This window comes from Theobroma umbraticum, unplaced genomic scaffold, assembly GCF_002168275.2.
Source record: "Theobroma umbraticum cultivar Fairchild unplaced genomic scaffold, ASM216827v3 scaffold_20.0, whole genome shotgun sequence".
In the NCBI taxonomy this organism is placed as follows: Eukaryota; Viridiplantae; Streptophyta; class Magnoliopsida; order Malvales; family Malvaceae; genus Theobroma; species Theobroma umbraticum.
In genome coordinates, this window is record NW_018397266.1 from 4,123,777 (window position 1) to 4,138,479 (window position 14,703).

The following is a 14,703-nucleotide window of genomic DNA, read 5'->3' on the forward strand; positions in this document are numbered from 1 at the left end:
AAAGTTCAAATCTTCAAGATACTCTCTACTATGTATAGTATTATTAATATTACAAACTAGTGGGTGATTGCTAGATAATTTGTAATATAAAGAAGTCTTATTCAGATGTGATTATTCAAATTAAAGTGACTATTTAAATTAAGTGTCTATTTAAACTAAGACATGACTCTTAAATAAAGAAAAGTATTTTCAAACACATCTGCTGAAATATATTAATCAATTATTCAATATTTTCAACAAACACATCTTTTAAAACTTAACAAAACATGTCTATTAAAACAAATTGGACATAAGCTTTTAGTGTCTATAAAAGGAATGTATATTCAACCAAACTTCATTAATTCAAAGCATTATGCAATAGACTTGTTGTATCTTGGAAAGTCCTTATCTACAAATCCCCATAGTAGGCAACAACTCTTAAAAAAAAAAGTGTCACAACATGCCTCAAGCCTCTTTTTTCTTTTTTTCTTATTATGTTTTCTAACAGATGCAAGGCAAGGTTTGCACTGGTAGACTCATTAATGATTTTCCATGTTTCTTTTTACCTTTAAAAATTGAGCAGATTCAGTAATATAAAGATTTTGGGTTCTATAAATATGGTTCATAGTTTGTTTGGAAGAACGAAGATCTTATAGACTAATCATCAAATCTTCAACAAATGAGAGTTTGTTTGTCTGAAATGTTGAGTTTGTCTTGCTAGTTCTGCTACGACTAGGCTACTCTATTTTTTCGTTCTCCACCTTTTCCTCTCTTAATATAATGGAACACTTTTTGGCTTAACATTAGATTTTGCATAAAAACAAATGCATTTTACTACTATATATGTATATTATAAGTTTAATAGTTTTATCTTACCATAATACTTTTGATAAATTTCAAATGCCAAAAAAGTTTCAATCATAATTTTTTACTAGTAGAAACCACAATGTCTCAAAATAATTTTAAAATTAAGTAATTTTGAACTAAACATTCAAAATGAAAACTTATTTTAGTCACGATTTCATCTAACACGATTAGAGAATTGAAAAGTGTGTATATTTATAAAAATTAAAAAATAATTAACTATTACTAAATAAAGATATGTACAAGCTTCTGCAGTGCTGGCTCAAGTGTAAAGCCACCAAACCAGTGGCTTTACGCTTTAAATTTTTAGTAGATTTCCTAATTTTATAATAATAATTAATTAATTATATTAAAAATATACAAAAAATAGCATAATTATTAAAATATTAACCTATCTCTCAAGCCTAATAAATATTTATTTTCTCTCCCTTTTACGTTCTTATTAATTCTCACCTATTTAACTCATTTTCTATGTAAAAGTCAAAATAATTAATAAAATAATATATTTTTTCACTTTCTTAATTATGTGCTTAATAAATCTAAATCTTTTATCGCTTCACAATTCTTACATATAATTAATTCTCAACTATTTCTCCTGTTTCCAATCAAGTAATGGTAATATATATTTAATGATCTCCAATAGCTTTTTCTTCTCAACTATATCTTCTATTTGCAATCAATTAATAGTAATATGTATTTAATGATCTTTAACAAATATTTTTTCCCTATATATAAAACCAATTAGATATTTTTATTCAATTTATAATATCCACTTTTGAATTCTTCTTTTCTCATTTGCTCTATCTTCTTTTACCTTCAATTTTCTTTTAAAGAATACGTAAAAAGACTGTTATATTATTATCTTCATAAAGTTTGAGCCTCATTTATTGTTTGCAATAAGCATTCAATAATTAAGTATTATTATTTTAATATTTACAGATTTTTTTACTTTTATTTAAAGTTAATATTATATTATTATATTATCTTTATTTTATATGATAGTTTTTATTGAATTATAAATTTAATTAAAATTTTTAATTTTTTTTCAATTTCAATAAAAATGATTACGTTTGAATATTTAAGTTTAAACCTTCAAAGTTATTGACTCTCCCTTAAGCTCCTACCGTTTCATCTTGCCCTACTTATCACTTCCATAAATGCTGACTATGGTCATCAACTCTTGCAAAATGTAGTAATTTTTTATGGTCACAATGCCACATGGTTTCCCAGAAGAACTGTGTCAGTGACATTGTTTGGCAGTACATGGCTCTCTAGATGGGGGTCATGTTTTTCAATAAACATATTGCTTGTTTATCCTTAAAGTATAGAATAATAATCCTTTCAGAAAAAAAAGGATAATTGATTTTTTGGTATGGCTAAGTTGAAATGTGCTAGCATTTAGGATTTTATTTCTCTTCGCTCATTAATTCTTTTCTTTTTAATATGATAATACATTGGATCATAATATGATACTATTAGTATAATTAAGGCAGGATATTCGTTTTTTAGTTTTCACACATTCAAATGTAGTTAGTTGATTTTGACTATTAATTTATTATTTTTTAAAAAATTATTTTACAATAACGTAATAACAAAAATAATGAGAATAATTTGAACAAGTGAAGCACTATTTACACAAAATAACTAAAATAAATGAAATGTTACTTCATGCAAAATAATTAGAACAAGTAGAGCGCTATTTCACACGGAACAATTACTTCACACGAATAACAGTAAAAGTAAGTCGGAAGAAGTGACAGTGTTCATGAGTTACTTTCATCTTAAGAAGTTTTAGAGAGTTTGGCTTGTAGGTTTAAATATGGAGGCAATTAAGAATTTTCCTCTCAATATTTTTATCTTCAAAAACAAGTGTTTCTCTTCTCACTATTTCAATGTTCATATAATGGGTTTGGTAACGATTGCCTCTCTTCTCAATAAATGTTACTCATGTGCATTAAAACCTATTGTTGAGTAACACTTTCTTTTAACTCTAGGGTTTTCACAATTCATATGAAAAGAAGAGACTTCTAGAGCTATAACAACACATTTAACTTAAAGCTCCTCTCTTTAAATATTCTTTCTGTAATCCTCTTTTATCTACTTTTTTCTCACCCTTCACTAATATTCTAGTATTTTAAGCACTACTCCAATCTTTCTCTTCGTTGTTGCTTCTGACGTATCCTTTTACTTATTAATTTGCAACACTTCCTCTCTCGTTCTCACAAGAACCCTTTGCTGGTCTCAATAAGGACCCCATAAAGGACAACATCATGCAACTCGGATGTGTTAAATATGACATTATTAACCAAAAACAAGTATAAAAGCGGCAAAGCAAAGAGTTAGAAAAGGATCCTTTCACAATGTTCACAACATTATTGACGCGGCCATAGCAGCAAGCAGCGCTTGTTGTAGTTATTAATTGCAACTCCAATGAGTACAGTCTACGGGGATTGCTTATATTAATTAATTAATCGGTGCAGCAGCGATACATGAAGAACTTCTCCATTTGCTTGCCACAGTCAAAGCAAACGACCCTCTCATGGATGCTTCGAATTCCAGCAGTCCCTGGAAGTATCAGACGGTTGCAGTGATGCTCGGTGCGAAGACCTTGGATGTGATCATTCAACGCAGGAATAAAACCTTTTTCTGCCGCAAGCGCTTCCCATACAGGATATTGGTCAAGGCTTTTCAAAACAATCTCCGCCTTACCCCTGGCCAGTTCATCTCCCCTACTTATCACGGCCCATCCTTGCTCACTGCCATCAAAGCTGAGCATGGTCATGATCTCTGGCAAAATGTGGTCATTTTCTACGGTCACTCCATGCTGAACTCTTGAGTGCCACATGCTCTCCAACCGCACCCAGAAGAATCGTATCAGCGAGATGTCAGGCAATACACGGCTAAGATTCTCTCTCTGAATGGTGGTCATGTTCCGCCTAATTTTTTCTCCAGGGTTGCTTTTTCCCACGTAGAGCATCTCTAATTTGATATTAGCAGTTTGCGCAACAGCTTTTGCTGTTGTTGTGAATTTCCGAATCCAATCCATGTCTTCTCCACCATACAAGCAAATGAATTTCCCTTCAGTTAACTGCAATAGCAAAAGTGGCTTTTACATATGTTACATAAATGATTGATAGATGCTATTCGTATGAAGCAATTCTGATTAAGTTAAAACAAGCATTTCTTATATATTTATTATGATTAAGACTGCACATACCCAATTGATTATGGAGGGGTCAATAGAATCTGCCAAGAGTTCAATCCTCCATGTCTCTTCCTTCCAAAGAGCTTCTTCCCTGATCTTAGTGAAAGGGAATGCCGAGTTGCCCCAAATAAACATCATGTGAATCGCGTTAGAATTCACAACTCTTCCCTGGGAGTCTAACACCACTAGCAAAGGCTTCTTGCTGAAACCCCAGACCTCTTTGATGTACCTAATCACCGCTGGCTGAATCATGGAAGGGTGACTAACCGAGTACCATGGCATCATTGCTTTTAGAGACTCGAATTGCTCTCTCTTTGTGTCATCAAAGGGAACGGACCTGTCTACAACCGGGATCCAAATCACCTCGTACTGACTCTCTACCCTCGTTGGGTGCACTCGTGACTCGTCATACATTTGTTCCAGAATACGACTTTCGTCATGCGGCATCTCAAGGTCTGAAATGAATAGTAGCACAATTCTCCGCCTCAACACGTCAATGCTAACCTGTATGTCTTACAAGTACTGGATCAAAACCAAATCGTTCAAAACAACTCTCAAAGCCTTTGATATGTTAATTGTAGTTAAATCTTGATTTTGTTTCTTGATAACAAAAGTATTTATCTTCAGTTTGGCCGTAAGCTGCTTAATGTACACTATATTTAAGCCCTCTTGAAAAAATGGACTAGTTAGTTCAGAGAAAGAAAAAGGAAGTATAAATGCGGACCTTTTGCTTGGTAGTTCCATTCCAAAGTGGCAGCTGGTCATCCTTAGCGTAAATAAAAGCCTTAAGAATCTTCATATTATCGATATGCATTGCATCAAAGAGGCGCAACAGCGTTTGATATGCTTCAATATCCTTTCTCTCATCTGCATCGACCAAGTTTATTGTCGTTCATAATGATGCTGACTTTACATTTTAGCACTACCTTCCTATATCATGATCCATTTAATTTTATGTGAAATCTTTCAAGGGAAGCGACAGGACTTACTTATGCGTTGACGACAACGTTTGAGTTTCTCCATAAGATCGCTGCATATATTGTCGATATTGTGCGCCAAGCTTGACAGCTCCCAAGCATCTGTAGTCGATGATACGAACCTGAAAGATATGATATTATGATTAGATAAAAAATTCTCTTCTCTTTCACTCCTAGTTTTAAAAGAGCAATTTATAGGAACATTATCGGGAGATAGCTTCTAATTGTAAGTTGAAGCTATTTTTTGTTGCCACATGAAATTGGAAAAGAAATAGGGAAACTGAGATGGCAAGGGAAAACCAGGGCCGGGAATGGCTCAATCAAGGATAATGACATACTCGTCGCCCATGCCAATGAGGCCTATAATTTGTGATGCGCAAACCACAGTACTTCGGATTGTCCAATAAACAGCTGAAGGGATATCAGAATTGGCGGATGACAGTTCTGGGTCTTCAGGGCTAATGTACTCAGATGGAAGCTCCTTCAATTCGATAATGCACTTGGCCACACAAAGCATCGCGTTGATGAGGTCGGCAAGCGTGTCAAATTTTGTTTTCAAAAGGTCAGCTCGCGCAAGAACTTGTGGCAATTGTTTGAGGAGTGCAACCCCTTTGGCAAGTGGATTAGTAGTGTAAAGCTGGACAATCAGCAAGAATTCACCATAGCTCATGGCAAATGCTGCCAAGGCTAGTACAACCTTTGCATCCCATGAGTAGCTTTTAACTACGTGAGCCACTGCTAGAGTTGTTGCATGTGCATCTTCACCAGTTGACAACCTGTAGGCTATCTGTCATTATTTTAAAATGTAAAAATTAATTACTATATAGTTTTACAGAATAAGAAGGCATTTGTTATTCGATAGATAATCACATAAAACCGCTTTCTAATGTAGAATTAGTCTTATAGTAATAACAATAACCTAACCTCGCAGGAAATTCTGTTTATGATGGCTGATAAATAGTCGATCGACTCATCAGCGCTTAAATGGAGAGCTCTTTCATCCGATTCATATATTTGCATGTGTGCTTCCTGTGCAAATGTTATCACTCCCACCACGTCATAAATATCATAATCATTATTTTATATAATCTACAAATTCTTATTTGATAAATCATATAATTTATCCAATCTCTATTCATAATAATTTAATTTTTATTATGGTAATCATTAAAATAATTTAAAAAATAAGGACATATAATATTTATGTAATTGCTAGAAATTATATGTTATTAAATAATCAATCAAAAGGTAATAATAAATTAGAAAAACAAGAAGCTGATAGAGAATCACAATTTCACTAACAAAAAAAAATTATGATGTAATGATAAAAAAAAAGTTACTGTATGTCCTAATTTTTCTTACGAATCAACTAAGATTAATTCATAATTACACTTTATGAAAGTCAACTTTTAATTTAATAAATATAAATAAAATTTTCACTAACATTAGTGATTAAACTTAAGTTTATTACAAAATGATATTTTCACAAATTATTCGATAGCTGATTAATTAAAATTTACTTTTAAGTTGGTTTTAGAAATTATATGGCACAATTTTTGTGAATGATGATAGCAAATTACAAAAAATTTTAACATGATAATTTAAGATTTTACTAAGTTAGTCCATCAAAAAACAAATTAATTCTTTTTTCTATAATTTTAATTTGTTAGTCAATCAAATGCCAATTATAGAACACGTCTCACTTAAAAAAAAAAACACATATCTTACTTAGTAGCTAATTGAATTTAACTACATTTATAAGTAATTTGGATTGGTTTGGGTTTGAAAATTTTGACTTATAATTTTATTTCATTATTGATTATGAAATTAGATGTCTTTTTGTAATTATTATTAGTAATTAATTTTTACTCTATTATTATTTATAATTAATTGAATCTTTAATTTGTTAATAAGTATTTTATTTAATTATTTATTAATAGATAATTTTGTTAATTTTTACTCTAAAAATATTTATTTTCAAAATTCAAGTATTTTTTTATTTTTACTTTTTTTTCTGAATATTTATTAATTAGTTTTAATTGAAAATAGTATATTGTTTTCTATAACAGAAATTTTATTTTAGATATAAAAGTATCAATTTTAACATTTTCATGAAAATACATTTTTTTAACTTACATTTTATGTCATTTAGTTTAAATGTTAATTAGCTACGAATAAATGAAATCATGATTCACAAACCTAGATTTTATTATTTTAATTATGACATTCACATATAAAATCATCCATTATAACTAAAAGGCTACATTATGCAATTTGTCTCTATACTTTGACAAAGTAGTGGATTTAATCCCTACACAATAATTTGTAAAAATTAAATTTCTATACTTTTTAAAATTAACAATGTCAATCTTATTCTTAATAGTATTAAAATTTTTCTATTATTTATACTGATATGATATTTTTTTGTTGATGTGACATTACATATGATAATCTATTAATGATGACATGATTTTTTTATTTATTTCACAATATTCTTTTTACTGTTTAAACCATTAACTCACACTAGATAATTACATATCCAACTTATAAAATTCATGTTAGCATTTGATCACATCAATTATTACATCATTTTTAAAATACTACATCATCTTTATCATGTTATCAAATTTTGTGTCTTATTAACATAACCAAACGCTATAAGAGTATAGCTAATAAATTTTTTTTAACAGATTGGATTGAAATTATCAATTTTAAAAAATAAAAAATTTAATTTTTACAAATTATTGTAAAGACTAAATTCATCATTTTAATAGACTATAGGAAATAATTGCATAATTTAAGCTAACTAAAACCCAAGAGGGATAAGCGTTTAAGAGGAAGGCTTTTACCTGAACTGTTCCCCGTGCCGGAGGGGCTGCTCGGCGAAAGATGTCTTCGACAATGTCAAGAATAGGTTTCATACTGCTATGAATACCAGCAGGATCATGGATGGCCTCGATTTGCTTCCCAATGGCTTTGCTGCCGGAGGCTGATGAGAACATGTGTGGGTCGCTTCTACCATGAGACATTGCTGACAATTCCATTATTTCAGAGGTGGATTTTCTGGTGTGAGTCAAGGAAGGAAATATCCAAGGTTTTGTTGGATTTGTTTGGTATCATTCATAGGCCTTATATAGTTCATTTTGAGATGGAATTTGCTACCTTGCTTCCAAAGAAGTTTAAGCTATGAAGTGGTGACAGAGGATTAGAATTTTAAATAAAGGCTTGGCAATAGCTTGTCTGATCTCAGCAGTGTAAAGGCTTGTCCCATTAGATTATATTAACAGTATAAAGAATAGTCCTGAGTCCTGAGATTCCTACACTAGGAATTTTGGCGACTTTCACCTTCTGAAATGCATGTTCTTTGTTGAATGTTGATGTAAAAAAACTGTCTTGGTTTAATTACGTATTCTCTGATTATTTTAGAATTGTTCTGAGTTTTTGATTTTTCAATTTCTTTTTTTAAAAAAAAAATTAAAAATTTTTATTTTTATTTTAAAAATATCTTCATCTGTTAAAGATAATTATAATATTACTCTCTTTAAAAAAATAAAAATCTTTTATGATAATTTTAATCAAAATTATAACTTATAAAAAAAACTTATAAAAAAATAATTTATCAAACAATTTCAGCTTAACTTTAAAAGTTATTATTTTTCATAAAAATTTCATAATAGATTTTAAATAAAAAAAAAAACTAAATAAAAAATGCTCTAAACAGGATTGTTATTGGAAGTTTGGAACTCTGTGGTAGGAAGGCAAGTTTAGCTGAAGATGGAGATCCAGGAAAATTTACACTTGAAAAGTGTCTCCAAATGAGTAGGAACAAAAACCAGTAGAATCTAATATTATTTGCAAACAAATAGAATCCAGCCAACGTGATTAGGTGGTCTAGCTTTCCAGTGTGATTATTTCAGTTACAGAAGGAACCTTGCGTCTTTGAGGCAAAAAGCTGAGATGCGTAGTGTTCATCACATATTCCACCTAAGCTTTAGTCATGTAGCTGGCTTCGTTGCTTATTAGCAGGGTTGTAATCTCAATTAATTAAGAAATGAGACCTAGAAGTGAAGGGTTTATCCAACAATTGCATTTCTTACTTTGTTTAACCTTGTTTTTTTGCTTGTTACGCCGTTATTCTTTCAATTTCTGTTTTCTATTCGAGGTCCAGTTTCATCTGGTCAGCAGCTGCCCTGACTCTGGCGTTTGGCTGATGGAACCATTTCGTTCATCTAAGATTATTAAGCTTTCGATTAAATTCTAAGGGCTTGAAAATGGAGACTTCCAAAGCTTCAACGAGCTGCAGAATGTTGATTCCCAGGGTCTAATAGCGACCTTTTATTTTCTGGCAAGTAAATAACTCCCTTCCTAAGAAGCAGCCATAAGGCACCTGTGTACAGCACAGAAAAGTAAAAGAGCCTTTCAGCTTGATCACAGTAAGAAGAAGACAATAAGGAAGAGAAAAGGAAATGGGCATCTAAGTTCACGCTGGCTTCAAGCCTTCAAGAGTTAAAATTCATACTCTTTAGGGAAGTTAGTAGATTTGAGTCAGGCCACTAGGTGTTGCAGGGCAAGGGTTCAGCTATTAGAATAGCTGGAAGAATAAATATATTGTTTACAATAGCACAAGATCATAAAGGAAAGCTTGAGCAGATGAATAATTATTCTATCAATATACATTGTTCAACAAATTCCTTTGAAATGTACTAACAGTCTGTCTTGTCTACTAATAGAAAATTCTAACAGTTAGTAGAATATCAATTTCTTTGTTCCAAAGTTAGCGTTCGGTTTACAGAATGACAAATTTTTAATGCTTCTGAAATGTAGACGGCATGCCATTCCTACATCGCTCCATAGTTCTAATGGACGCATTTTTAGACTTGGGAGGGCTTGTTTTTCACATCTTCAGGAAGGGCCTTCCGGCTTCCACCACTGTTGTCAAGTTAACTTGAATCCCAGATTATAGTCATTTAAAAGAGGAAGAAACTGGTCTGCAACTCCTCTTTTTTCCCTTTTCTTCCTCCAAATAAGATTTGAACTACTAACTTCCTTTTTTCTGAAAAATAATCATAGAGTGTTCTGATTAAATCAAAACTATTATCATCAGTCCCCTCAACAGATGCTATTTCAGTCAGAAAATCTCTGTTGAGATTTCCTATTTAATTAGTTACAATTATTCATAGATGGTAAACTTCTTCATAAGCCGCTTACATTTCTGGCATACTATGCTTCCTTCAATCAACGCTTCAGAATAGGGAATCACTTGTGTGTGATTGCAAGGCCCACCAAGGAGAGGTGGTTCAAGGACAGTTCTGAGAGCACCTATGAATTCCAACTGTGCCACATTTTCTCCCCACTGTCGAAACAGATTTAAGCATTTAATGATTTCACCCCCTTGAACCCTTACAATATCTGCTGATGATCCATTTCCAAATACCGCCCAGCCATTGTCATCATTGTTATACAGCAAGGCTAACACCTCTGCTAGAATATGATCAGTACTGGCAGTATGTCCTAGTCGGAATTTTGATCTTCTCATGCTCTCCAACCGAAGCCAAAAGAGCTGTACCTTCGTGAAAGAGAGTAAGGTGCTGTGTATTTCTGTATTGATAGTGGTTAAAAGGTCTTTTACATGTTCATTCGGGTTATTCATACCAACATATATCATCTCAAGCTGCACACCTGCATCCTTTATTTCTTTCGTTTCAGCACTAAATTCTCTGATCCAATCTAAGTTTTCACTTCCATAAATGCAAATATTTCTCCCTTCTTCAACCTGACATAAATTCAAAGTAATGAGTAGAATATAAAAGATCTAGCTTTTGCTAGGAAGAAGAAAAAAGGTTTATTTTAATACGCATTAAGAGATGTGTTGTTGGTTCTCAGTATCTTACCCATTGAGTAAGGATGGGGTGAATTTCATTAGTGATAAGCTGCATTGTCCACTGCTCCCTTTCCCAAAGCTCATTTTCTCTTGAAAGAGAAAAGGGGTATGCCTCAGAACCCCATATGAATACCATATCAAGCGCATTCAAGTTTGTTATCATCCCTTCTGAATCCAAAACTACCATAATGGCTTCATCGCCATAGCTCCATTCTTGCTTCATAAAGTTTATTACTGCAGAGTTTAGAGACCATGGTTGTCGAACTGAGTAACATGGTGTGGAGTTTGATAGAAAATTGAACCATTTCTCCTCGGCATCAGTCCATGTTTCAGAACATGAAATGGGAACCCATATCATTTCATAACTTCCTTCTACCTTTTCGTGAGGATGATCGTATGTTTGGTGAACTAGAAAAAACAACTGCTCTAATGGTAGGAGATCTGGCTTAGAAACCAAAAGTAGGACAACCTTGCTTTTCAATTCAGAGACACCTAACTGTCGATGAATCCAAGAGTTACTAAATAAGATGAACAGAGTTTTTAATCATAAAATGCCAAATGATTACATCATTTTAGATTGAAGGGCAAGTAGAAGAGCACCATGATTTCTCCTTCACCATATCAGACGCATGAAAATTATACAGAAAAGCCAGTTGCCACATCTAAGTTCTAATACTATAGTTGTTCAATTAGCAAAACTTGTGGTGACTTTAATCAGAGTGTTAAGAGGGAAATAACAATCTTTTTCTTTTAAACAGATACAAATAATTAATTTAATGAGCAAAAAGTAAAACAAATTAAAATGTAAGAAAGAGAACTTTCACCTTTACTTGTGTAGGACAATCCTTGAGTGGCAGGTCATCCTTTAGAGCAAATAACATCTGAAGCACCTCTTGGTTGTCGATGTGGGACTCCTTGAAAAGGTTCAGTAGCTTCTGGTGCAGCTTTGCTTCTGTAAGAAATATAAATGCATATATCAGAATTACTATTGTACAAAATGTGCTTGTGTAGTCAGTGAAAGGCTTCTAAATCATTCTAAACAATCCAGGCAGTGACCTGTTTGTTGACGAAAAGCATCCACCAGCTGCCTAAGGTGACTGTATATGCTGCTCAACCTGTAGTCCAGACTTAAGAGCTCCCATGCCGCAATTATTATATTGGAATACCTGTAGAAGTAACTGAAGTCAGCAGAGTTATTCAACTTGAAGTGTGGCCTCAATATATGAAAAAAAAATTGGAACAGATAATGGGAAAATCAGCATTTTCTAAGATTTATGACAGGTCAGAACATGCACTTGCTCAGGTTTCATGGCCTTCAGGTTTGTGATTTGAGAAGAGCAGGCCAAGGTGCTTCGTATGATCCAGTAAGTCGTAACATAGATCTCTGACTTCGTAGCAGCTATGTTCTCAATATTTGGTCCTACAAGTACTGCTGGCAGACCTTCAAACTCGATGATGCACTTTGTCAAATCCACCATTGTCTTGACAAGCAATCTTAAGGCCTTCACTTGAGGCTTCAACATGCTTATGTTACTCGGAAGTTGTTTAAAATCTGCAAGTGATACTGCCAAGGGGATTTGAGGGCGTAGCTGCATTATGAGGCAAAATTCACCATAGCTTGTTGCAAAACCTGCGAGCACTAACACCACCTTCGCAGCCCATCCATAATTTCCCAGCAAATCAAACAAGGCCATTGTTCTTGTATGAAGATCTCCTTTACCAGGGCACTTGCAAAGCATCTGCAATCATAATAAAAAATAATAATAAGACATTTGTAAATGCAAGGGGACTAGAGAAAGAGAGATCAGAATTACCTCATGCGCAATTTTATAGATGGTGTGCACTAGTGGTTCTTGTGATCCAATTAGTTCAATGTTGCTAATGTGACTCTTTAAATTTGCATCAGTAGGTTTAGCAGAAACCTGTGTCAGAAATACAGCATCAAGGTTATTAGCAGCATACTTGAATACCTTATACCAAAAGACAATAACAAATGCAATGAAGTTTCAGAAATTCAGTCTACAATATAAAACTTCTGTAAATTATTAAATCAATCAAAAATTGTATCCTATTTCCAGTGATTAACTAGAATCATAATTTTGTTCTTATAAGATGCAAGTTTTGACAGACAGTAATGTCTAAAGGACTTGATATTAGTCTCATTATACCATTTGAAACAAAAGGGCTCAGACCACAGATAAGATGTTAATTCTTGAAGTTTCATATGTTACAAAGCATTTCCAGTTTATTCCAGGGTTGACAAGAGTTAGCAAAATGAAGAATAGGTACAAAATTCTATATCTCGAAACTTCCTTGCCTGGATCTCAGAAAATTGACACATTAGTGAGTCAAACTATAAGCATTCAAGCCAGTCTTCTGAGCAAACATCTAAAATTTGCAGTAACAGTGTAACAAAGCAGGAAATTAGTAGTACTTCTGATGTAGTAGCATAAAACATGATGTTCTCCACTGCACAAAGAAGCATCTCAGAATCAAGGCGACGACCATCTGGATCATGGCTAAGTAGGAGCTTCTTTATCAGGATTTCATCATCAAAAGACGATTTGGAACGTTGCCAGACGCTACCACTATCAAATGAGGTCATGGCTTAAGTGATAGTGAATCAAAGGAAAAAGGATACATCAGTTCAGCTGGGATGCTATATAAGCTTGTTAATTAGTTTGTGTGAAAGAAAAGCCAATGGGATAAACATAATTTGCTTGCAGCAGTTGCAGATCTATATATAATCAAGGTCTCCCTCGTAGTTTACGAGTCCCGCTGCATGCTTTTAACATAAAGGAATCCCGATGGGACTAAACTGCTGAAATAACTAAAGAAGTGGTTCTTACTTAAAGAATTCTAGATGTGGACCCGAATCAAATTCAAAGGTGATTCAAAAGCACTTTCTTTGCCTGTCCTGGTTTCTGAAGAGACAAGTCATGTTAACTGTAGCTACAAATGCCAAGCGCTACATGTATTTGTGCACCCCTTATCTGCTTTCGATGTGATCATTGTTGAAGAATGAGAATGAAACCAAGTAGTTTTTTTTTTTTGCCGACAAAACTTTTTCGTTCTTCGTTATTTGTACTACACATTACAAGGCAGGCAAAAACAAAGATATTTCGGTATCAGATTTCGAATCGGCCAATGGCTAAGAATTCAATCGTAAAGAGAACCTTGCAAACTATTAATTAATGTCTCTGGAGAGTTCATTTCTACAAAGAATTATAAAGAGAAAGAGATCTTCTTTAAACGTTCTTAACAGCTTGTTACTCTGATAGAGCAAAGAAGAAAAAGGGTGCAGGACGGAAAGAACTGGGCTATCGTGACTTTGCTTTCTTGAAATTCTCTTGGTCGTTTAACTTGATGCTTTGAATTAATTAAAGGAGGTGGTGGTTCAGGCTTCTTGTCATGGAAAAGAAAAATAAATACTAAGCAGCTCATTACTTTAAGTTAACTTTGATGAACAGAGGGGACCAAAAATATTCTCTTGAAACTATGGAAGCCTTCCTTTTCCTCTTTTTGGTACTAAGCAGAGGCGTTTTTTGCCAGATTGAGATTGATTTTCCTGTACGGTGCATTAAGATTCTTGTGTGTGAAGAGATCATGAGAAGAATAAAGGCTTCTTCTTGCTTTTTGGAAATTACTGTTGAAATTGATATGGGAATACATATTTGGTATTGGTATAGTGTCCGAACCAACTTTATTAATGATCTAGATAAAAACCCAACTTGCACAAGAAAGGTCCCTGGATTCCATAGCAGGTTCATGCATCGTCTTGTTTAAAAGGTCCTCGG

The 14,703-nt window shown here is 33.2% G+C and overlaps 2 protein-coding genes across 4 annotated transcripts; both read right to left on the reverse strand.

The window, feature by feature from the left end:
- Positions 1-3,050: 3,050 nt before the first annotated feature.
- On the reverse strand, positions 3,051-8,185 carry LOC110423146 (protein SIEVE ELEMENT OCCLUSION B-like). Its single transcript, XM_021437291.2, has 7 exons — positions 7,875-8,185; positions 5,950-6,054; positions 5,364-5,812; positions 5,038-5,147; positions 4,773-4,915; positions 4,061-4,552; positions 3,051-3,931 (listed from the first exon to the last, which is right to left on the reverse strand). Exons 1-7 carry the CDS (start codon positions 8,067-8,069, stop codon positions 3,311-3,313), a joined length of 2,115 nt encoding a protein of 704 aa, XP_021292966.1. The 5' UTR covers positions 8,070-8,185; the 3' UTR covers positions 3,051-3,310.
- A 1,474-nt stretch (positions 8,186-9,659) lies between these two features.
- On the reverse strand, positions 9,660-13,703 carry LOC110423098 (sieve element occlusion protein). 3 transcript variants are annotated; one of them, XM_021437227.1, is made up of 7 exons: positions 13,341-13,703; positions 12,721-12,828; positions 12,206-12,645; positions 11,963-12,072; positions 11,731-11,858; positions 10,917-11,402; positions 9,660-10,798 (listed from the first exon to the last, which is right to left on the reverse strand). In XM_021437227.1, exons 1-7 carry the CDS (start codon positions 13,509-13,511, stop codon positions 10,196-10,198), a joined length of 2,046 nt encoding a protein of 681 aa, XP_021292902.1. In that variant the 5' UTR covers positions 13,512-13,703; the 3' UTR covers positions 9,660-10,195. The 3 variants fall into 3 exon arrangements, with proteins under 3 accessions (XP_021292902.1, XP_021292903.1, XP_021292901.1); XM_021437228.2 differs by having other exon boundaries at positions 12,200-12,645; positions 13,224-13,375; XM_021437226.1 differs by having other exon boundaries at positions 9,661-10,798; positions 12,200-12,645.
- Positions 13,704-14,703: the final 1,000 nt, after the last annotated feature.

What these genes read in the sequence shown, in the direction of transcription:
- LOC110423146 (XM_021437291.2), bottom strand. Translation starts at nt 8,069, where the DNA reads ATGGAATTGTCAGCAATGTCTCATGGTAGAAGCGACCCACACATGTTC. An exon ending in CGGCACGGGGAACAGTTCAG is followed by an intron (nt 6,055 to 7,874) that starts GTAAAAGCCTTC and finishes ACATTTGCACAG; the next exon opens with GAAGCACACATGCAAATATA. An exon ending in ACGTTGTCGTCAACGCATAA is followed by an intron (nt 4,916 to 5,037) that starts GTAAGTCCTGTC and finishes TGGTCGATGCAG; the next exon opens with ATGAGAGAAAGGATATTGAA.
- LOC110423098 (XM_021437226.1), bottom strand. Translation starts at nt 13,511, where the DNA reads ATGACCTCATTTGATAGTGGTAGCGTCTGGCAACGTTCCAAATCGTCT. An exon ending in GCCATGAAACCTGAGCAAGT is followed by an intron (nt 12,073 to 12,199) that starts GCATGTTCTGAC and finishes TTACTTCTACAG; the next exon opens with GTATTCCAATATAATAATTG. An exon ending in TGCTTTTCGTCAACAAACAG is followed by an intron (nt 11,859 to 11,962) that starts GTCACTGCCTGG and finishes TATTTCTTACAG; the next exon opens with AAGCAAAGCTGCACCAGAAG.